Source organism: Mercenaria mercenaria, chromosome 4 (assembly GCF_021730395.1).
Source record: "Mercenaria mercenaria strain notata chromosome 4, MADL_Memer_1, whole genome shotgun sequence".
Classification (NCBI taxonomy): domain Eukaryota; kingdom Metazoa; phylum Mollusca; class Bivalvia; order Venerida; family Veneridae; genus Mercenaria; species Mercenaria mercenaria.
In genome coordinates, this window is record NC_069364.1 from 72,885,376 (window position 1) to 72,908,992 (window position 23,617).

General features: G+C 35.1%; 1 protein-coding gene across 1 annotated transcript in view; it reads right to left on the bottom strand.

The window, feature by feature from the left end:
• Nucleotides 1–946: 946 nt before the first annotated feature.
• LOC123552980 (staphylococcal nuclease domain-containing protein 1-like) overlaps nt 947–23,617 on the bottom strand; it is a 31,021-nt gene continuing 8,350 nt past the window's right edge. Inside the window, exons 7-22 of the mRNA XM_053541681.1 lie at nt 22,578–22,736; nt 21,880–21,986; nt 21,539–21,635; nt 18,195–18,286; nt 16,897–17,014; nt 15,677–15,759; nt 14,868–15,051; nt 14,432–14,573; nt 13,375–13,487; nt 12,813–13,001; nt 11,820–11,955; nt 7,792–7,918; nt 7,206–7,272; nt 5,395–5,502; nt 3,704–3,952; nt 947–2,795 (exon numbers count right to left, since the gene is read on the bottom strand). Of these exons, the coding sequence (XP_053397656.1) occupies nt 2,730–2,795; nt 3,704–3,952; nt 5,395–5,502; nt 7,206–7,272; nt 7,792–7,918; nt 11,820–11,955; nt 12,813–13,001; nt 13,375–13,487; nt 14,432–14,573; nt 14,868–15,051; nt 15,677–15,759; nt 16,897–17,014; nt 18,195–18,286; nt 21,539–21,635; nt 21,880–21,986; nt 22,578–22,736 (2,037 nt within the window). The 3' untranslated portion in view covers nt 947–2,729. The remainder of the gene's footprint in view (nt 2,796–3,703; nt 3,953–5,394; nt 5,503–7,205; nt 7,273–7,791; nt 7,919–11,819; nt 11,956–12,812; nt 13,002–13,374; nt 13,488–14,431; nt 14,574–14,867; nt 15,052–15,676; nt 15,760–16,896; nt 17,015–18,194; nt 18,287–21,538; nt 21,636–21,879; nt 21,987–22,577; nt 22,737–23,617) is intronic.

Below are 23,617 nucleotides of genomic sequence, written 5' to 3' on the forward strand. Positions count from 1 at the left end.
CAGAATGGCATCATCATAGCTCAACGTTACACAAACAATGGCTCAGTCACAGCTCAAAGCTACAATTATAATGACTATCACAGCCTAAAGCTAAGGGCAGAATCGCATTATCATGGCACCATCACAGCTGCAGCCAGAATAGCATCACAGCTATGGCCAGAATGGCATCATTACAGTTTACAGCCATAATAGCTATATCACAGCTCAAAGCTAGTGACAGAACAGCATCATCACAGCTACAGCCAGAATTGCACCATTACAGCTACAGTTAGAATGACTTTATCACAGCTCAAAACTAACAGTCGAATGGTATCATCACAGCTACAGCCAGAACGGAACAATTACAGCTACAGCCAGAATGGCATCATCACAGCTGTAGCCAGAATGGCATCATCACTGCTACAGCCATAGTGGCACCATTACAGTTACAGCTAGAATGGCTATATCACAGCTCAAAGCTAATGGCAGAACAGCATCATCACAGCTGCAGCCAGAATGGCATCCTCACTGCTACAGCCAGAATTGCACAATAACAGCTACAGCCAGAATGACTATCACAGCTCAAAGCTAACAGTCGAATAGTATCATCACAGTTACAGCCAGAATGGCACAATTACAGATATAGCCAGAATGGCATCATAACAGCTGCAGCCAGAATGGCACTATAACAGTTACAGCCAAAATTGCTTTTTCACAGCTCAAAGTTAAACGGCAGAACAGCATCTTCACAGCTGCAGCCAGAATGGCACCATTATAGCTACAACCAGAATGACTATCCTAGCTCAAAGGCAACAGCCAAATGGCATCCAGAATAGCACAATTACAGCTACAGCCGGAATGGCACAATCCCAGCTGCAGTCAGAAAGGCACAATTACAGCTACAGCCAGAATGGCACAATTACAGCTACAGCAAGAACTAACAAAGGCAGAATAAACAAACGAGAAGTAAAAGATTATGCTGTTTTATTGCAGCCTGTGTTATGTCTACATAGGAAATATTTATACAAAATTCAAAATAGAATCACTAATAAGCATAGCTGCTTAAAAAATGCAAAAAAGGTGTAAGAATTCTTGGTAACTAGTTTCACTCTGCATAAGTCGTAAATGTGTTAGTAGACTCTTGAAGAGCAGGTACATACACAAAAACATGAAATACATTAGCCACATTGAATAATGTCCACAAAGCTGTTTGTAAATATAGTTTTTCATTCAACCTTCTAAGTACAGACTTTGTAACTAATGAACAAAATGAAAAAGCGTATCTTAAAAAAATTAGTATATTTGTATATCTGTTTATAATGAATACTGCTTTATACCATGTAACAAAGTCATTCACTTATGTAAAAAGTATGCCCATGGGCAAAATGTCGAGCCTGCCAGCTGTCTATGTGTGACCTTGATCTTGGATCTAGGGATGTGGTTCTTGCGCATGACACTCCGTCTCATAACAGTGAACATTCATGCCAAGTTACATCAAAATCCCACCATACATGAAGAAGAAATGCTCCGGACAAACTTCAATTTGACCTTTGACTTCCAACTGTGACCTTGACCTTTGAGATAGGAACATAGGGTTTGCGCAAGACAATCCTTCTCATTGAGGTAAACATCCATGCCAAATATAAACGAGATTGGTCCATGCATGTCAAAGTTAGGGTCTGGACAAAATTGTATGCACGGATGCACGCACATGTGCACTGACCCGCCAAAAGTGACAAGTAAGTCGAGCTCACCTCAAGCAGGCTCGACAATAACTTTATAACAAGTTCATGTGGACAAGATTTACATGGAATTTAACTATAAGAAATATGACACTAAGATTTCTATGTGTTCATATCAAATAATACCTATTGCTTAGAAATACCAATAGATCTATCTAGAGCAAGCTTACATGGGGCCTGTGCAGTCACATAGGCTTACTCCCCCTAAACAGCAAAAATGTCAATAGGCCACGTTATAAGAAAACAATGGAGGAGGTGGTGAGAACTTAATCCCTTGAGTTTCTATTCTGTTATCACTTAAATCATACATGTATCATAAATAGAAATAGTAGCACCAAACAGAAATGGAATGAAATATTTTAAACGATGGACAACCCTAGTATGTAACTATTAAAGCTATATCAAATGAACATGTAATGATAATGAATGCTATTCTTAGAACACACTGGTCGATATACAAGTTCTTTCATTCACAAGAACAAAAGAAAACAAGACAAAAATACATAAATTTCCTATGTAATCACAAAGGGGCTTTTTAGAACCCATAACCACTGAAAAGTACACCCAGAAAAGAAAACACTTTCAATAAATATATAAACTTCTAACAAAAATATGTGGTTTTGATAATCTAAAGTTGTATTAAATAATGTAATGATCTCCTCTGCATAAAACCATTCTAAAACAAATGGTAAAAGGAAGATTATAGTAGCATGTATTAAATAGGCAATAAATATATATTTCTGGTTTTCTAGATGTACTTTTCATCTTAAACAATTCTGAAAAAAGCTATAGAGAACTTGTGTAATGTTTATTGGTTTGATTTCGAATACATATAAAACCTAGATTCCACTTGTGTAGCTGTGCTTTATAACGATCATATATACAAACAACAATCTTCATTCAAACACATTCAATCCTGTGAATCTATAATGTGTCGTCAGTGTATTGCTGAATGTGTAAATGGCCGTCATTGCCCGTTCCACTTGTGTTGTCAAGCATTGGTCTACGTTAGCGCTTGTATCCAAATTCTTTAGCATCATCTTCTCTGAAGTCTCCGTAACGCCAGATGTTCAACTGTGAAATAGAGAGACTGTAGAATGAAGCAAGTTTCCTATATCCCATATCCCTATCACCTGCAATGTCTATATCCCTATAGACTGCAATGTCTATATCCCTACCAACTGCAATGTCTGTACCCCTACCATCTGCAATGTCTATACCACTAAGACATACAATGTCTATATTGTATATAGACTATTATTGGCAGTGGTTTAATTTTTGGGATATTGGCGGTCAATGTTGATAGCACCAAGTCTAAACACTGCCATTTCAAAGCATCCTCAAACAAGGGATACTATCCATACTGTCAATTTTACAAGTTATACATGTTTACTTCCCTCGATTAAAATGCTCTGCATATATAAAACAATGAAAATGCAAAGAAACTGTATTTATTAAAATTTACATGCAAATTAGGTATCAAAAATCATTCATATTGAAATGCCAGAGAGTCTGGTTTAATAGGCGTCACCCTGCTCACAAAAGTTTTCACATTTAAAGTCCAGCCTTGGCAAATGATTCGGTGATAACTTGTCAACAGCATTCACAAGCCACTGGGCGTTTATTGTTTGTGCAGACTAAACACCACATTGATAATTACCCTCAGTATAGACGTTTGATTTTGGCGGTCGATGACATTTCCGCCAATTTTTGCACCTCCAATATAAATACCTATACAGCATCCCTATCACATCCAGTGTCTAAATCGAACGAGTGATGAAAACCTATGACATCACAGTTACATTTAATACTGACCAGGACTTTTTTTAGATATACATTCAAGATAAATCCACTAAGACTTTGAAAAGAAAAAGAAATTTGATCCTGCTTGTACACATATACAGAAATGGTGGCAGCAAAATGTAGTAAACAATTTGAGAGTTGCTGTAACAGATATTTTCACAGTTTTTCATGTCACTTACCCTGTTTGCCTTTGCAAGATCTTGAGCTTTATTGTACTCTGAGATCATCTTTGCAAATCTTTTCTCCTTCCTTTGTTCTACAAGAACAAGACCACCGCTAATTAGACCTTTTGCCACATCTTCCTTTGTTTCTGGATCACAGAGCGAGACACATTCACAGCCCCCAATACGATGTTCAACATTCAACATGAGCTGACGATTCAACATGTCGTTGTAGAAGGCATCTTGGGCGTCCATCTTGGCATCCTCCTAATACAAACAAACCATTTTGTTTTAGATTAATGAAGCAATTCCACCAGTAGTTTAAACAATTAACGGCACTGCCCATGCTGTCGTGCACTGTAGCATCTTAAACTTCAGCCAAGCATTCTATTGTTTTTCCTTCCAAATACTGACAATATTCTCAGATGGAACAAATATGGCAGGCTGTAAACGGTCTTTGGTGAAATAACACAGCAGAATACAAACACCATAACTGATCAAGGTCATTAACAAATACACATCTTGAGAAATCACTATTATTCATGGAGTACTAATTTTTGTGGATTTCATGGTTGCATCAATCCATGAAATTAACCCTTACCCTCTATAATGAACTTGTCCATCTTTCTGTCTAAACAGTACTATTAACTGTTAAAAGGGGTGCTTATAAAAGAAATAGAGACTGAATGGCAAACAGTGCAGTTTCAGTTTAAAACCAAAATATCTTTCACTGAGTGAACACTAGATGTAATATTTTCACAAGTGACATTAGCGACAAGTTAAGATGTGAGATATGGTGTTCTAGAGTTTAACATATTTTAATCTTCCCTTGTGAAACAAACAAATTTTCTCATAATTTCATGTCAATGGTTTCAACAGAATTTTATCCATTTTGTAGTTCCATACCAATGAAAAATATATTTTAATATATGATATACATGTTTCACAGTTTTCACTGTGAATTTAAAAGATATATTACATTTTACATAAATACTTCAATAATTCACTGAAAAACATGTATTCTAACATAACTCGATTTGATTTCCAGTTAAACAAAGAAGGAAATCAAGCTCTGTATTTTCTGCGATAAACAACGGTTGACGCGCGGACCGGTAAGAGAGCATTATGATGTCAATTATGACGTCAAATTGCCGCATGACGCCCGATACATTACTCCTCAGATAAATGAAGTTCAGCATAATATTTATTAATATATGTCAATGAGCATGTCAGAATGAAAACAATCAAGGCCTTCTTGTGATTTATCGTCTAATTTACCACGGTTCATCGTTCAGATGCTTCAGTATTTAACCACTCGGGCTAAGCCCTCGTGGCTCAATTCCTATGCATTTCAACTCTGAACCGTGGTAAATTAGACGATAAACCACTCGAAGGCCTGGAATATTTGTTAAATACATAATACTATATCTATCAACACACTGAAGGTCATATGGGGACTTTTGTACTTTTTAAGGTGAAAGAAGACTCTATGCATTGTTTCATTCATTCAGCTGGCACCTGACTGTGTAAATCCAGTAACATTCCATATGCAGCTGGATGGCTTCCTGACACGGAAGAATTCTACAACTCGAGTAGGGTTTGGAACCCATAACTGTGAAGGGTAAGTAATTAAGAATCAGCTGAGCAATGGAAGTTCCGCTGGAATTAGATATATGATCAGTGCACCATATGTAAAGCAATTAACTTACATCATTAGGCATTGTAACAAAAGACAGGATGTATTCTGTGGCCTGAGGAGACATTACAGCAAACTGTGACGGCATCTGAGCCAGTTGTGTTGCATCTGTCACTTCACGCTGAAAAACAAAGCACAAACAATTATATGTGAATAAGCATTAATTTGTTTTGTTTTTGTTGGGTTTAATGTCACACAAACACAATGATAGGTCATATGGCAACTTTCTAGTTTATAATGGTGGAGGAAGACCACAGGTGCCCCTTCGTGCATTATTTGGTCATGAGTTGGCACCTTTGTAGAGCCACCGACCTTCCTTAAGCCAGTTAGAAGACCACAGGTGCCCCTTCGTGCATTATTTGGTCATGAGTTGGCACCTTTGTAGAACCACCGACCTTCCTTAAGCCAGCTAGAAGACCACAGGTGCCCTTCCTTAAGCCAGTTAGAAGACCACAGGTGCCCCTTCGTGCATTATTTGGTCACGAGTTGGCACCTTTGTAGAGCCACCGACCTTCCTTAAGCAAACTAGAAGACCACAGGTGCCCCTTCGTGCATTATTTGGTTGCGAGTTGGCACCTTTGTAGAACCACCGACCTTCCTTAAGCCAGTTAGAAGACCCCAGGTGCCCCTTCGTGCATTATTTGGTCGTGAGTTGGCACCTTTGTTGAACCACCGACCTTCCTTAAGCCAGTTAGAAGACCCCAGGTGCCCCTTCGTGCATTATTTGGTCGTGAGTTGGCACCTTTGTAGAACCACCGACCTTCCTTAAGCCAGCAAGAAGACCCCAGGTGCCCCTTCGTGCATTATTTGGTCACGAGTTGGCACCTTTGTAGAACCACCGACCTTCCTTAAGCCAGCTAGAAGACCACAGGTGCCCCTTCGTGCATTATTTGGTTGTGAGTTGGCACCTTTGTAGAGCCACCGACCTTCCTTAAGCCAGCTAAAAGACCACAGGTGCCCCTTCGTGCATTATTTGGTCGATAGTTGGCACCTTTGTAGAACCACCGACCTTCCTTAAGCCAGTTAGAAGACCACAGGTGCCCCTTCGTGCATTATTTGGTCGATAGTTGGCACCTTTGTAGAACCACCGACCTTCCTTAAGCCAGTTAGAAGACCACAGGTGCCCTTTCATGCATTATTTGGTCACGAGTTGGCACCTTTGTAGAACCACCGACCTTCCTTAAGCCAGCTGGATGGCTTCCTCAAATGATATTCAATGTCCCGAGTGCGTCTCAAACCCATATCCGTGAGAGGCAAGTGATTTGAAGCCAGCGACCTTAACCACTCTGCCACAGAGGCCTCTGATTAAGAATTAACAGACCCAAAACTGTTAGACATGAAACACCTTGCTGAGAAATGGATTGGTGGTATCAGTGTTTTCAAAAACAAGGAAATAAATAAACACAAGCTTTGAAATCAAACGTTTTGTGTCATATTGAAAATTTTACAGTTTCAAAACTAAACTGTATCACAAGGAAGTATATGTGCATTACTTTTGGAATTACGCCATCATAAAAGATACAAAAAATACTATTTACAGCAAATAGCTGACTTTTTGGTTGCAGTTTCATTTCTTGTAAATAACATTTAAATCAGAAGGAAAAAAGTATCTAAATATGCTTACATTGACAAGAAACATAACAAAAGTAGCAGAGCACTTACACTCAACTTTCTTTAACATAAAAAACATAAAAATTACCTTATAACTGTATTCTTTACATACCGGCAAAAAAAAACACCATTAAACAAAGTTAAAACTAAATTATGACACACTCAAATCAATTACAATCTCAATAAGGAGTAGTTTTTGATGGATGTACTTACATTTCCATAGTCAATGAACAGTACTGAGATCTTTGATCCTTGGACCTTTTCTACCTTTGCTCGATACCTACAATGTACACCATAAAATCATGGAATAATGAAAGAAAAATTTGATTTTTAATCATAAACATTACATTGTAGATTTGAAAACACTTCCCTAATTCTAAATGACTGTTTCCAAGCTAACTATCTGAAATAGTTAGACATTATATATATTTAAGAAGTGAATCTGATTTATAAATACATTTAAAACAATGTCAGAATTATTCTGACACCTATAAGAATCTGTCAAATGAAGTGACAATGGCAAATAGAAGATGGAAACCCTGAACAAGTAACTGGCATCTTTGCTCATCAAACCATAGCTGGAGAAACAGTACAAACTTCACAAGCAACAGGCATCGTTATCATTAAACCAGGGGTAGAGGGGGTGGAGAAAGAGTAAAAAAAAATCACAAGTGGCATCTTTATTCATCAAACCAGGCGTGGAGAAAGAGTACAGACATCACAAGTAACTAGTATCTTTACCCATCAAACCAGGGGTAGACGGAATGCACAGCAAAGAAATAAAACCTTACATACATACCATTGTTTATCCTCTGAGTATTTAGCAGCACAAAGATCTCCTTTCTTCGGTGTGTAAGCTCCAGGCAATGGTGGGTTTGTGTCCATTTCTACACGTAGCTCCTCCATTAATTGTTCTAGGCGTGGACCTACCAATTAAGTAGTACAGAAATTAGAAGTGTGTTCACAATTGTTACGATTGTGATGGTAAATATTTGATTCTATAGACTGATGTGTAATTATGACTTAAAATGTATGTTTAACAACTGATAGTTTGCCCAATCATTAAATCCAACTTCATAGCACAATTCAGCAAAATTCACAGCACACATGAGCAAATTTCAAAGCATACTTCAACATAGTTCATAGCATACTTAAGCATAGTTCATAGCGTACTTCTGCAAAGTTCAGCATACTTCAGTAGAGTTCACAGCATATGTCAGCAGAGTTCATAGCATACTCTAGCTAAGTTCATAGCATCTTTCAGCAAAGTTCAAAGCATTCTTCAGCAAAGTTCATTGCATCTTTCAGCAAAATTCATACTATTAGCATCTTTAAGCAAAGTTCATAGTATTTTTCAGCAAAGTTCATATCATTCTTCAGCAAAATTCATAGTATTTTTCAGCAAAGTTCATATCATTCTTCAGCAAAATTCATAGTATTTTTCAGAAAAGTTCATATCGTTCTTCAGCAAAATTCATAGTATATGTACTTTTTAGCAAAGTTCATATCATTCTTCAGCAAAATTCATAGTATTTTTCAGCAAAGTTCATATCATTCTTCAGCAAAATTCATAGTACATGTATTTTTTAGCAAGTTTATATCATTCTTCAGCAAAATTCATATTATTTTTCAGCAAAGTTCATATCATTCTTCAGTAAAATTCATAGTATTTTTTTAGCAAAGTTCATATCATCTTCAGCAAAATTCATATTAATTTTCAGCAAAGTTCATATCATTCTTCAGCAAAATTTATAGTACATGTATTTTTTTAGCAAAGTTCATATCATCTTCAGCAAAATTCATAGTATTTTTCAGCAAAGTTCATATTATTCTTCAGCAAAATGCATAGTATTTTTTTAGCAAAGTTCATATCATTCTTCAGCAAAATTCATAGTATTTTTTTAGCAAAGTTCATATCATTCTTTAGCAAAATGCATAGTATTTTTTTTAGCAAAGTTCATATCATTCTTCAGCAAAATTCATAGTATTTTTTTAGCAAAGTTCATATCATCTTCAGCAAAATTCATAGTATTTTTCAGCAAAGTTCATATTATTCTTCAGCAAAATGCATAGTATTTTTTAGCAAAGTTCATTGCATATTTCAGCAAAATTCATACTATTAGCATCTTTAAGCAAAGTTCATAGTATTTTTCAGCAAAGTTCATATCATTCTTCAGCAAAATGTATGGTACATGTATTTTTTCACAATGTTTATATCATTCTTCAGCAAAGTTCATATCATTCTTCAGTAAAATTCATAGTACATGTATTTTTTAGCAAAGTTTATATCATTCTTTAGCAAAATTCATAGTATTTTTTAGCGAAATTCATATCATTCTTCAGCAAAATTCATATTAATTTTCAGCAAAGTTCATATCATTCTTCAGCAAAATTCATAGTATTTTTTAGCAAAGTTCATTGCATTTTTCAGCAAAATTCATACTATTAGCATCTTTAAGCAAAGTTCATAGTATTTTTCAGCAAAGTTCATATCATTCTTCAGCAAAATGTATAGTACATGTATTTTTTCACAATGTTTATATCATTCTTCAGCAAAGTTCATATCATTCTTCAGTAAAATTCATAGTACATGTATTTTTTAGCAAAGTTCATATCATTCTTCAGCAAAATTCATAGTATTTTTTAGCAAAGTTCATATCATTCTCCAGCAAAATTCATAGTATTTTTAGCAAAGTCATTGCATTTTTCAGCAAAATTCATATATTAGCTCTTAAGCAAAGTTCATACTATTTTTCAGCAAGGTTCATATCATTCTTCAGCAAAATGTATAGTACATGTATTTTTTACAATGTTTATATCATCTTCACAAAGTTCTATCATTCTTCAGTAAAATTCATAGTACATGTATTTTTTAGCAAAGTTCATATCATCTCAGCAAAATCATAGTATTTCAGAAAAGTTCATATCGTTCTTCAGCAAAATTCATAGTATATGTACTTTTTAGCAAAGTTCATATCATTCTTCAGCAAAATTCATAGTATTTTTCAGCAAAGTTCATATCATTCTTCAGCAAAATTCATAGTACATGTATTTTTTAGCAAGTTTATATCATTCTTCAGCAAATTCTATTATTTCAGCAAAGTTCATATCATTCTTCAGTAAATTCATAGTTTTTTTTTAGCAAAGTTCATATCGCTTCACAAAATTCATATTAATTTTCAGCAAATTCATATCATTCTTCAGCAAAATTTATAGTACATGTATTTTTTAGCAAAGTTCATATCATCTTCAGCAAAATTCATAGTATTTTTCAGCAAAGTTCATATTATTCTTCAGCAAAATGCATAGTACTTTTTTAGCAAAGTTCATATCATTCTTCAGCAAATTCATAGTATTTTTTTAGCAAAGTTCATATCATCTTCAGCAAAATGCATAGTATTTTTTAGCAAAGTTCATTTTCATTCTTCAGCAAAATTCATAGTATTTTTTTAGCAAAGTCATATCATCTCTGCAATTCATAGTATTTTTCAGCAAGTTCTATTATCTCAGCAAAATGCATAGTATTTTTTTAGCAAAGTTCATATTTTCTTCAGCAAAATTCATAGTATTTTTTAGCAAAGTTCATATTATTCTTCAGCAAAATTCATAGTATTTTTTAGCAAAGTTCATATCATTCTTCAGCAAAATTCATAGTATTTTTTAGCAAAGTTCATTGCATTTTTCAGCAAAATTCATACTATTAGCATCTTTAAGCAAAGTTCATAGTATTTTTCAGCAAAGTTCATATCATTCTTCAGCAAAATGTATAGTACATGTATTTTTTCACAATGTTTATATCATTCTTCAGCAAAGTTCATATTATTCTTCAGTAAAATTCATAGTACATGTATTTTTTAGCAAAGTTTATATCATTCTTCAGCAAAATTCATAATATTTTTAGCGAAGTTCATATCATTCTTCAGCAAAATTCATATTAATTTTCAGCAAAGTTCATATCATTCTTCAGCAAAATTCATAGTACATGTATTTTTTTAGCAAAGTTCATATCACTCTCAGCAATTCATAGTATTTTTCAGCAAAGTTCATATTATTCTTCAGCAAAATGCATAGATTTTTTTAGCAAAGTTCATATCATTCTTCAGCAAAATTCATAGTATTTTTCAGCAAAGTTCATATTATTCTTCAGCAAAATGCATAGTATTTTTTTAGCAAAGTTCATATCATTCTTCAGCAAAATTCTTAGTATTTTTCAGCAAAGTTCATATTATTCTTCAGCAAAATTCATAGTATTTTTTTAGCAAAGTTCATAGCATTTTTCAGCAAAATTCATAGTATTAATCAGCAAAGTTCATATCATTCTTCAGCAAAAAAAAATTCATTGTATTTTTGAGCAAAGTCCATATCATTCTTCAGCAAGTTCATATCATTCTTCACCAAAATTCATAGTATTTTTTAGCAAAGTTCATATCATTCTTCAGCAAAATTCATAGTATTTTTTAGCAAAGTTCATTGCATCTTTCAGCAAAATTCATACTATTAGCATCTTTAAGCAAAGTTCATAGTATTTTAAAGCAAAATTCATAGTATTTTGCAGCAAAGTTCATATCATTCTTCAGCAAAGTTCATTGCATCTTTCAGCAAAATTCATATCATTCTTCAGCAAAATTCATATTATTTTTCAGCAAAGTTTATATCATTCTTCAGAAAAATTCATAGTATTTTTAGCAAAGTTCATATCATTCTTCGGCAAAATTCATATTATTTTGCAGCAAATCCAATCATTCGGCAGTTTTTAAGGAAGTTTTATATTTATATAATGTATATTATGTATACTGTGTTCAAATTATATATTAAATAAGAACTTACCATTGTCAACATTCTGGGCGTAGAACTTGAGGTCATCACCAACTTCAGTGACAACAACATTTCTGTAAGTAACTTGTCTCTCCTGTGGTTCATCTTCTGGTTTCTCTATCTTAGGCTCTTCATACTTCGACCATATCTATGCAAGAAACATTACACAACTGTGCATTTGGATCATGTAATTTTTCATGTAATTTTTATTATTTAAACCAAGGTCTCTATTGCTGAGCGGCTTAATTTTTAATTTATACAACTGTGTGTATTATGTTACTATTCAACAGTATTTTTGGTATTAGAAACTGGTCTCTTATGCTGTGTGGCCAGATCCATACTGTCTAGTAATAAACAGGTAATTAACAACTGACTTTCATATGAAGTACATGCACATTTTGGAACATGCAGCAAAAAAAGAACACCTCTCAAAAAGTTATTCAAGTCTTTTGACTTATTTCTTAACCCTGTTGTACAATACTGCTGTAATGAAAATCTGTCTATATGTTTATATATCGAAAAAGAATTGATTAACTGCACTAACTTCTCTCACATAAAACACACTACATATTGTATTTCACTGGGGCTTAAAACTAAGAACAGAAAATGATAATAACAAACAATTCTTAACCGTTAATGAACTATGGTATATATGCTTTTCACACAGCACAAATTATCTCCCCTTACCTCCATTTTTTTTGGTCATCCATACCATAAGATCTGCTACATATTAGACAAGAATTTCTCACAATGCTGTGAATTTCTGTTTACTGATAAAATATATTTTCCTGTATTGTTGCTACATATGTAAAGTTAACATGTGCGAAGGACTATGACAAGCATCCTTATACCTTTACTACATTTTTGCTGATTTTGTAAACTATCTCCATCAAGTATCTAGAATTTTGATTCTCAAAATGGCTGCCAGTTTTTTAAAGGGAGATAAACATTGCAAAAATTGGGTACTATCTATTATGATTTATCTGAGGTAGGAGATGTACATACATTCAACTTCTGTGACTTTGCTGCCTCCTCTGCTTTCAACATCTGTGGGTAGAAGACGCTGCGCTCAGCTGTAAAATGAACCTTGGCCAGCCCCTGCTCTACAAGGGACAGAGATAAGTTCACACCATCAACAAACAACCAGCCGATAAAGTTACCACCTTTGTCAGTTGTCTCCACTTTGATTTCAACCTGAAAATGGCATGACAGTGACAATTTAAGTGATATGGCCAGAGGTGAACTAAAACAGAAAAGTAGTAGATATTCATAGACAGCTAAATAAACTTAGTAAACTGGACTATATTACAAACTTTGTTTGCATGAACTTGGATAATTTGATCTCCACCCCTCGCTCAAAACTCATTTACAGGTCCCGGCAAAATCCCTGTATGATGTATATTGTTTGATGGCTCGAACCACTGATAATTTAAACAAATTTTGCCGCTTCCATTCAATTCGAACCAACAAAGTTTTTATTGATGAATGAGGGAAATAACCCATTCCTACTTTTATAAAGAAATAACTTTAGAAAGTGTGAAGAAACAATAATTGTACAGAGACTTACCTCCCTTTGCAAACAGAGTTCTTTGGTGTACATGGTAGCTTCCTCACCGAATGGTTCAGCTGGTATTGTGGATCCTGCAGGACCTGGGCGTGATCCTCGGGGACAATCAATTCCTGTTATAAATAACATCTCATTTTAAAATTCTATCAGTAGGAATCAAATTAACTGCTGAAAACATTGAGCAAATACATTTTTATGTCTAGTTTAAGATCCTGATTCTAATGTAATGTATTACAAAAAGATTTCACAGGCTTTACTGTTGTTTCAATACAAAAGAATGAAGTTTAAGAAAGTTCCTGGTATCTTGAATACTGTTTAAGCTTCATTCTGACAAACTCAACAAACTTTGGTGATCAACAATTTTTTGTTCTGTTTGGTTTAACATCACACCTATACAATTATAGGTCATTAATGTTGCAACTTTCTAGCCTCTGGTGGGGGATGAAGACCCCAGATGCCCCATTGTGCATTATTTCATCATGGGTATCACTTTGGTAGAACCACAAACCTTAAATAAGCCTACTGGACAGCTTCCTCATTATGAAGAATTCAAAACCCCAAGTGAGGCTTGAACCCACATCAGCAAGTGTCAAATGATCCAAAGTAAGTGGCCTTAACCACTCTGCCACAGATGCCCTTAATCAACAATGAAAAGGTTGAGATTTCAACCTTGCATGTGCAGAATTTCATCTAAATATGTGTCTGAGAAGTCAAGATCTATAAATCGCTATTTCAACATTATTTAAAGGTGCACATTCGTTTATTACTTGTAAAACCAGTTAATGGAGAACAAAAGCTTATATGTTGAAGTGCAACCTGACATAAAATCAATTCACATGATAATTTTAGCCTGTGTTTATTACAATGTACAAACCCATCCGCACTAAAGTGTCTAACTCTACAATTAACTTATTTACTGCAGAAATAACTCACATGTGCTCTTATCTCTAAATAGTAGCTACATCATGAATGTAAAGTAATGCCACCAACAATGTACTGATATGTCTAAATGAAAGCTTACTGTGACAGTATCACCATTCTATAAAACCAGACCTACCTGAGACAAGGAAAGTAATGAGACACGTTTCTTTTGGCAGGAAAACTCTCAGCCTTGAGCCACTGGCCACAAATTCACAGAGAGCATCAAGTCGGTCAGCCTTGGTCAGGAAAGGTAAGAACTGCTTCGCTTTTGTTATATCCTAAAATTTTTCCAAAAAATTGTCATTTCTACAGTGATAATATTAACAAAAAGATCCGTTAACCATTTGCCAGCCTGATAGGAAGTACACTAAGTTTCACAAATATTTTGAATAAAAACATGGGTATACCAGGCAAGCAGTTCTTAGTTGTGATGTTTATAGCCAATGTGACAGTCACAGTGACAGCTTAAAAAGAGAACAAGACACAAAATTACTACTGTTTGTAAACAAAATATTTGAAATATCAATTGGATAATAAATTCTTCAAAAACAAGGCAAAATATTTCTACCTACCCCCGAGACATCGGCTACTCTATGTATGGGTGCTTCCTTCTTAGAGTGAAGACCTACACCCTTCTTCTTTGCCCTTTCTTCAGCAGCTAAGAGAAGATCATATTTGGAAGACCTCTGATCATCGTCCTGACGATACCTGATCACTGTAGCCAGACCTTTACTAATCAGAGCCTCGGCAACATTGCTGCAACAAAGTTAAGTATAGTTTATACTAATTTATTTCATCTCGATTGAGATGCTAGCTTCAACATTATCTGAACCACTCTCGAGTCTCCTTCCTGGAAAAGCCAGTACTGGTGTCATATGAGAAAGCACGGTCATGAGCCTAGAGGGGCTCAAACCCACAACCCCCAGGTTACATGACCGACATCTTAACCACTAGACAGTAGACCACTGCTCGAAGTGACATTCAAAAACAACTGTATTACAGTAAATTACGAATTATGATAGGGCATATCATATAGCATATTCATTTTTCTGCTTCAAATTAAACAACTAGTTACTTCAAACTTCAAAGCAATAAGTTCCAAAAACCCATCATAATCTTAAACTAAACCTTTAGCCTGCTGTCGGCAAGTGATTCTGCCTTTGCGACCAGTGCAGACCAAGATCAGCCTGCAAGTCCATGCTGGCTGATCATGGTCTGCACTATTCGCTGTTAAGTCAGTAAATTTTCATTGAACACCCCTTCAAATAATAAATGGTATTGCCCAAATTGAATAATGGACAAGTCCATTTTAGAAATCTAGCAGGATAAAGGTTAATTGACAACAATATAAACTACTTTTTATATAAGAGAGTATACTTACATTCCACCAATGGTAACTGTACAACATGTTTTCTCTGGGAAGCCTTGGTTTGGTGGCTGTATGTAATCTACTTCCACATTAACCTATAACCAACATTCAAAATTCAAAGTCAAGTGGAAGTTAATTTTCCATGTGATTATGTGTATCAGTATATAAAGATTTACATGGAAACGTGGCAACTTTATTCCATTTCTATTAAGTTTCCTGGATTTCATCCCATTAGTTACTAGTTCTCTAAAAAATTCTAAAAACAAGGAGCTGCGTTCAATAAACGCCTGATGCCCCCAGTGGCATCCTTGTCGATACAAAGCAATCTAAGTCCAAAATGAGGTCAAGGTCAAACTGAGGTCAGGTGATGTTTGAAGATGAAGAATGGTCACAGGTTACATCTGTATTAGTATCAATTCATTCTTGTAAGCTGTATTAATGTTAGACAAAACGGTCCCATTTGGTTAACCAAGAGATGGCCCATATAAAGCAACCTAAGTCCAAAATGAGGTCAAGGTCAAACTTAGGTCAGGTGATGTTTGAAGATGAGGAATGGTCACAGGTTACATCTGTATTAGTATCAATTCATTCTTGTAAGTGGTATTGATGCTAGACAAAACTGTCCCATTTGGTTAACCAAGAGATGACCCATATAAAGCAACCTAAGTCCAAAATTAGGTCAAGGTCAAGGTCAAACTGAGGTCAGGTGATGTCTGAAGATGAGGAATGGTCACAGGTTACATCTGCATTAGTATCAAGTCATTCTAGTAAGAGGTATTGATGCTAGACGAAACGGTCCCATTTGGTTAACCTCGTACGGACGGACGGACAGGACGATCACTATATGCCTCCCACATCAGTAGATGCTGGGGGCATAATTACCCATATGAAACAATCGTTGAGAAAAGAAAAGTTTAAGCTCTGTTTAAACCTTCTATGAGACCAAGCGCTATCCACTAGGATCATCTGAATAATTAACTGTGAGCAAGAATTTTCAAACAGTCAAACTATTTGTTGAGGTAGATGGAAATTCGTGATTAATAAATAGCAAAAACAAATGAAAGAATGTCTTGTTTCAGCAGACCAGACAATGTTAAATACATTATTTTCCTTTTGAAAAGATAATATAATCAAATTTACATTTTTTTAAAAATGTGTTCAACTGAAGTTCAAATGCAAACATAAATGATCCTGGTTGAAAGGAACCAACCTATAACAAAATATAGACCTACCCTTTTGCCAATAAGTTTTTTCCTGAGAAATTCTCTTGCCTCAAACATGTATGGAATGTCGTACAGTGGTCTAGTGACTCTCATACCTGGTTTGCTTGGGTCAGTTTCTGCTGCAGGTCTGTGTGAACAAGCAAAATTATCAATTTGGTACTGTCAAAATTTTCTGATTCATAATCTTAAAAGATCTAGAGCCTTCCTCAGGCTTATACTGGTCTGGTTAACAAATAACAGAAGCTTACTGAATATATCAAAGAAAATTTTGTGAAATCTTGCAATCAAAATGTCATTTTCCAACATATTGTAATCTTCCATTTCTACAGTGTTCCTTGTAAATATATCTGATCTTAACGATAAGGGACAAAGCTGTTCATAAACTTAAAACTGTTTTATATAAATACAAGGATCACACTGGATATTTTTTTCTCTGAGCCACTGCCTTTTCTAAACGATAAAATTATGCGGCCAACAACTGGGAAGCGCATAGCATTGATACCAAAGTTCTCAAACCACTCAAGAAATCTTTCTACCCTTTAAAAAGCTACTTAGAAATATCAATTTTTGTACACTTCTAAAATTATCATTTTTAAAAACATCTGCCATTTGATAAAAATATTTCTCAAAATCACATTTAAAATTTTTAATAAAGATGTCTATAAAGAAGAATTTTTTAAGCAGTTCACATTTTAAGTTGTCTTATTTGAGGTTCACACTGCCTTAAAGTGGGTGGGGTCTGATGCCTTTGCATGTTGTAATCTTGACAACAGTTACCATACTTTTCTTAAATGAAGACTTTTTATTGGCTTATTATTAACTAAGCCTCGGCAATAATAGAAAATTTGCTATAGATCGTAACAGCCGACCAATCATATAATCGCATTAAGAACACAAAATGATGATTATAATTATACACATTGTTATTCAGTATAAATCTAATAATTGCCAACTGACTGCCTAATCAAATAAAATTATTGCAAAATGGCTCCCCTCCTTTCAATGATTGGATGTTGTTTATATACAAGTTTTGTCAACACATATTATCGATTTTTCACACCTTCTGTAAACACTGTGAAACAGGCAAAATTCAAAGTTTTGCAGACAGACATAGCTTCAGGCTATTTTCACCAACTGGAAATTTTCGCAGTCACATTTTTTTTTGTTGCAAATGACTCAAGTGGTGATCAACAGCGTGACCTCTGCAATATATATATATATAAATGTTGTGAGACTTTTGAAGTCACTCTTGTATCAGCCTAAATTGTTTTGTGCTATTTAAGAAGACACATGTTGAGTATACTGACCTTGGTGGTTTGATGCTTGCTAGGAAACACTTCTTAAATTGCCCTTCTCCTGTTTTGATCACTAATGCATCACCATTGACACATTCAACAACCTATAAAATATACATGGCAGTTAAAATCACACTCAACAACCTATAAAATATACATGGCAGTTTGAATCACACTCAGAATTACTTACCATAAGGTTAACGTTGTTCAAGAATTATATTTTCATTACATCCATGCAGCTCATCTAAAGTCACTGAAGTTTTAAGCTGCCATAGCAGAGGAGGGAGAACATATTATGCATAGAAAATACTGAGAACTGAAATGTTAATTTATACAGGCTCCCTAGGATCTGTAAGTTTCTGTTGATCAATATATATTTACATGGTAAACAATATATTTAAACTATATGTGTGTCCATAGGACACAGGTGTTCCCCGCAATCCTGTCACTGTACATGGTTTCATGACTCTAGGTGAATTTTTTTTAAGATGTTTGCAATACAGACTTCAAAGAACTTTACATTTATTTTTCACTATTAAAGTGAAGGACAGTAACTCTAGCCTAGCTGAGTAAAATCCCAAAGAGAACAACAGGTCAACAACTTCACATGCTATAAAACAATCCCTAAGGTTTTATGACTCTAGGTAAAGCACATTTTGAGATAAATGGGGCACAAACCTTTATTTTTTTACTAAGTCGAGGGCCATAATTCTGGTCTTGCAAAGAAAAATAAACAACAAGAGGACCATGATGGTCCTGAATCGCTCACCTATCCCCACATGACCCAGTGTTGAACTAAGTATGACGTCGTTATTTCTATTATTTGACATAGTGACCTAGTTTTTGAGCACATGTGACCTAGATATCATGAAGATAAAAAATTCTGACCAATTTTCATGAAGATCCATTGAAAAATATGGCCTCTAGAGAGGTCACAAGCTTTTTCTATTATCTGACCTAATGACCTAGTTTTTGAAGGCACGTGACCAACTTTTAAACTTGACCTAGATATCATCAAGGTGAACATTCTCACAAATTTTCATGAAGATCTTGTGAAAAATATGGCCTCTAGAGAGGTCACAAGGTTTTTCTATTTTTCGACCTACTGACCTAGTTTTTGACCCCACGTGACCCAGTTACGAACCTGACCTAGATATCATCAAGCTGAACATTCTCACCAGTTTTCATGAAGATCCATTTAGAAATATGGCCTCTAGAGAGGTCACAAGGTTTTTCTATTTTTAGACCTACTGACCTAGTTTTTGACCCCACGTGACCCAGTTTCGAACCTGACCTAGATATCATCAAGGTGAACATTCTGACCAATACTCATGAAGATCTAATGAAAAATATGGCCTCTAGAGAGGTCACAAGGTTTTTCTATTTTTAGATCTACTGACCTAGTTTTTAACCCCACGTGAACCAGTTTCGAACTTCATCTAGATATCATCAAGGTAAACATTCTGACCAATTTTCCTGAAGATCCATTGAGAAATATGGCCTCTAGAGAGGTCACAAAGGTTTTTCTATTTTTAGACCTACTGACCTAGTTTTTGAATGCACGTAACCCAGTTTCAAACCTGACCTAGATATCATCAAGGTGAACATTCTGACCAATTTTCATGAAGATCCATTGAGAAATATGGCCTCTAGAGAGGCCACAAGGTTTTTCTATTTTTAGACCTACTGACCTAGTTTTTGATCCAACATGACCCAGTATCGAACTTGACCTAGATATCATCAAGGTGAACATTCTGACCAATATTCATGAAGATCTCATGAAAAATATGGCCTCTAGAGAGGTCACAAGGTTTTTCTATTTTTAGATATACTGACCTAGTTTTTACCCCCACCTGACCCAGTTTCGAACTTGACCTAGATATCATCAAGCTGAACATTCTGACCAATTTTCATGTAGATCCATTGAGAAATATGGCCTCTAGAGAGGTCAAAAGGTTTTTCTATTTTTAGACCTAATGACCTAGTTTTTGACCCCACGTGACCCAGTTTCAAACTTGACCTAGATATCATCAAGGTGAACATTCTGACCAATATTCATGAAGATCTCATGAAAAATATGGCCTCTAGAGAGGTCACAAGGTTTTTCTATTTTGAGACCTACTGACCTAGTTTTTGACCCCACGTGACCCAGTTTCGAACTTGACCTAGATATCATCAAGGTGAACATTCTGACCAATTTTCATGAAGATCTTGTGAAATATATGGCCTCTAGAGAGGTCACAAGGTTTTTCTATTTTTAGACCTACTGACCTAGTTTTTGATGGCACGTGACCCAGTTTCGAACTTGACCTAGATATCATCAAGGTGAACATTCTGACCAACTTTCATAAAGATCCCATGAAAAATGTGACCTCTAGAGTGGTCACAAGCAAAAGTTTATGGACGGACGGACGGACGGACGGACGACGGACGCTGCGCGATCACAAAAGCTCACCTTGTCACTTTGTGACAGGTGAGCTAAAAACTCAGATGCATTAATTCATATGCTGGATAATATTCCTACATGGTTTCATGACTAGGTGAAATATCTTTTAAGGTATATGCAACACAAACTTTTAAGCACTTTATATGTATTTTTCACTAAGTCAAGGACCATAACTCCAGTCTGGTCAAGTGAAATCCCAAACAGGTCATCAGGTGCGCAAACTGCACATGCTATATGAATATTTTTGAAAATCAAGGGCCATAACTCTAGTCTGAACGATAAATCTGGAACAAAATCCCAGGTGCACAAGATTGCATGCTGAATAATATTCCTATCACATTTTATGACCCTAGGTCAAATACTTTCTGAGAAGTGTGTGACAATGTTTATCAAACTTTATGCCTTTTTATGCATATTTTTGACTAAGTCAAGGGCCATGACTGGTATGGCTGAGTGATATCTCTATCAAAAACCCCAAATGCACAACTTCACATGCTGAATAATATTCCTGTAATGTTTCATAATACTGTGTCAAATACTTTTAGAGATACATGCAGCACAAACCTTGGCCCTGTTTATGCATTTTTTTGACTAAGTCAAGGGCAATAACTCCAGTCTGGCTGTATAAGATCCAAATCAAAATCCCAGGTGCACAACTTCCTGTGCTGAATAACAATCCTGTGAGGTTTGATGATTCTGGGTCAAATACTTTTTGAGATATGAACGACACAAATTCGTACAGACGAACATATAGACAAGGGCAACTCTAAGTGGCCCCCCAAAAAACTTTTTTGGGCACAAAAATACTTCTGAATAAAACTGGGGGCACATTGCCAGAGTACTGCAGGCTAATTGGGAGTTGTTACAGAAAAAAAATGTAAATCTGAAATAAAAATTTGTATATTCTAACCTTTCCCTGGAATGATTTATCTTTGATATCAATGGTTGGTCCGGATGATGAAGGAGAGTAATCCTTCCATATCCTAACCTTACGTTCTTTAGCTGACCTGTAAAACAATAACATTACCTTGGTTACAGAATTCACAACAATTTATGTATCAATACAGTTGATAAAGGAAATGTTTTTGCGGAAAGTCAAAACTGATAAGATAGTTCTTTGTCTCAATACAAAATGGCATTAATTTTCCTCTTTAGACAATCTATATCATCAACTTCTAATTTTTTATCTCAGACAAATTTAACAGCATGTTTCCTACTAATTTTACATTAACTACTAATAACAGTTCCTACTTCTCTGCAGCTCTAAGATTTTCTGAGCCTTGAGATACCACTCCCATACTCCAGTCTACACATCTAGCAAAACCTTCCTTCAGTAATAACTCTGCTATATTACCATTCTGAAAGTAATAAAGTTTGTTATTTATTCTGTTATGCAAAGTCTTAAACATCATTAACCCTTATAATGCTGGACAAGATTGATTCTGCCTTTGCGATCAGTGTAGATCTTGGTAAGCCTGCACATCCCTGCAGTCTGATCATGATCTGCACTATTCGCCATTCAGTCAGTATCTTTTTGGTAAGCACCCCTTTTAACAGTTAATGGTACTGTCCATATTGAAAGATGGACAAGTTCATTATAGAAATTTAGCCGGGTAAGGGTTAATAAAACCTAAAATAACACTGGATAAATAAAAAACAGTATAATTATAGTAAACACATTTTTCTGTGACTGTATCTAGAGTCACTTGTCTGACAACAAAGGTTTTTCAAACCTTTATCTATCAATAAAGCACTATAACAGACAAACCTATACTCCATGAACTAAGCTGTGATCTCATATTTACAATCAGATAAAGAAAACAGTCTACGATTTGAGATCAATCAAGTCCCAACTACAGTAATTCTGACCAGAATTCTTAAACGTAATTTCATAATATATGTTTGTAAACATAAATGCTCCGATAAGACATATTTCTAATATAACATACTGGATGAAGAACAGTTCCGAGAATGTTCTGATTTGACACGCCTTCCATAATGACCTTGAGCTCCCTCTGCAGCAGACGACTATCTGTAAAATACTTTGCCTCTTCCGCAAAAGGTTCTGCTTGTTGCTGACCTGATTCATCAGTCTTAAACATTGGTGCCTTGAAATAAGTGTTAAATGTGTTAAAATGAATATTTTAATATGACTAGCAATGCATAAATCATCACAACGTTATTATGTTGACATGTCGACCTGATATTTAGCGCCATGTATGCATCTAGAAATAGCGCTCTCAAATTTGATCCAATATTTTACTGAAAACGAAATGTCACATTGCAGAACTGTCTTGATTAATTTACACACATACTAAGCTGGTTATTCGCTTTGCAGAATAATTCGCCATCATTTTCGCCCAAATTGAACTCTTCCGCAAGACGTATTACCATTTCCGGTCCTGGTGTGTATAAACAAAGGAGCTTGACGACCTACCATTTGGCGCCATGCATACGCGAAGAAACAGTTCTATTATATTGATCTAAATTTTACAACAAAGACATATTAGAATCGAAATAATTTATAGCAAAGTCGCGTTTTAACACTATTTATACACTCAGGTGGTTATACCTCGTTCAAAATTATTTCACTTGGGCTGTGCCCTCGTGAAATTACTATGCCCGACATATAAACCACCCATCATGCATAAACAGTGTTAAAACACTGCTTTGCTATAAACTATTTCTTAAATGAAATACACAAACTTTACATTACAAAATTTACATTACAAGATTCACACTAATCTAACTAAACTGGATCATGAAATACATAAATTCTATATTGCAAGAATTATACTACAAGATACACTAAGTGACCATAATAAAAGCTGTATCTGTCAGTTAAGTAGGGTATACTTGCTAAAAACTGTTTCCTAGATTGTGCCTCTTATGTTATGGGTGTAAACATTTTTATAGCAATTCATCTGGCTCCACAGATAAAGTTACTTTCTCATTTAAACAGACTGATCTGTGAATTAGTGTTACATCA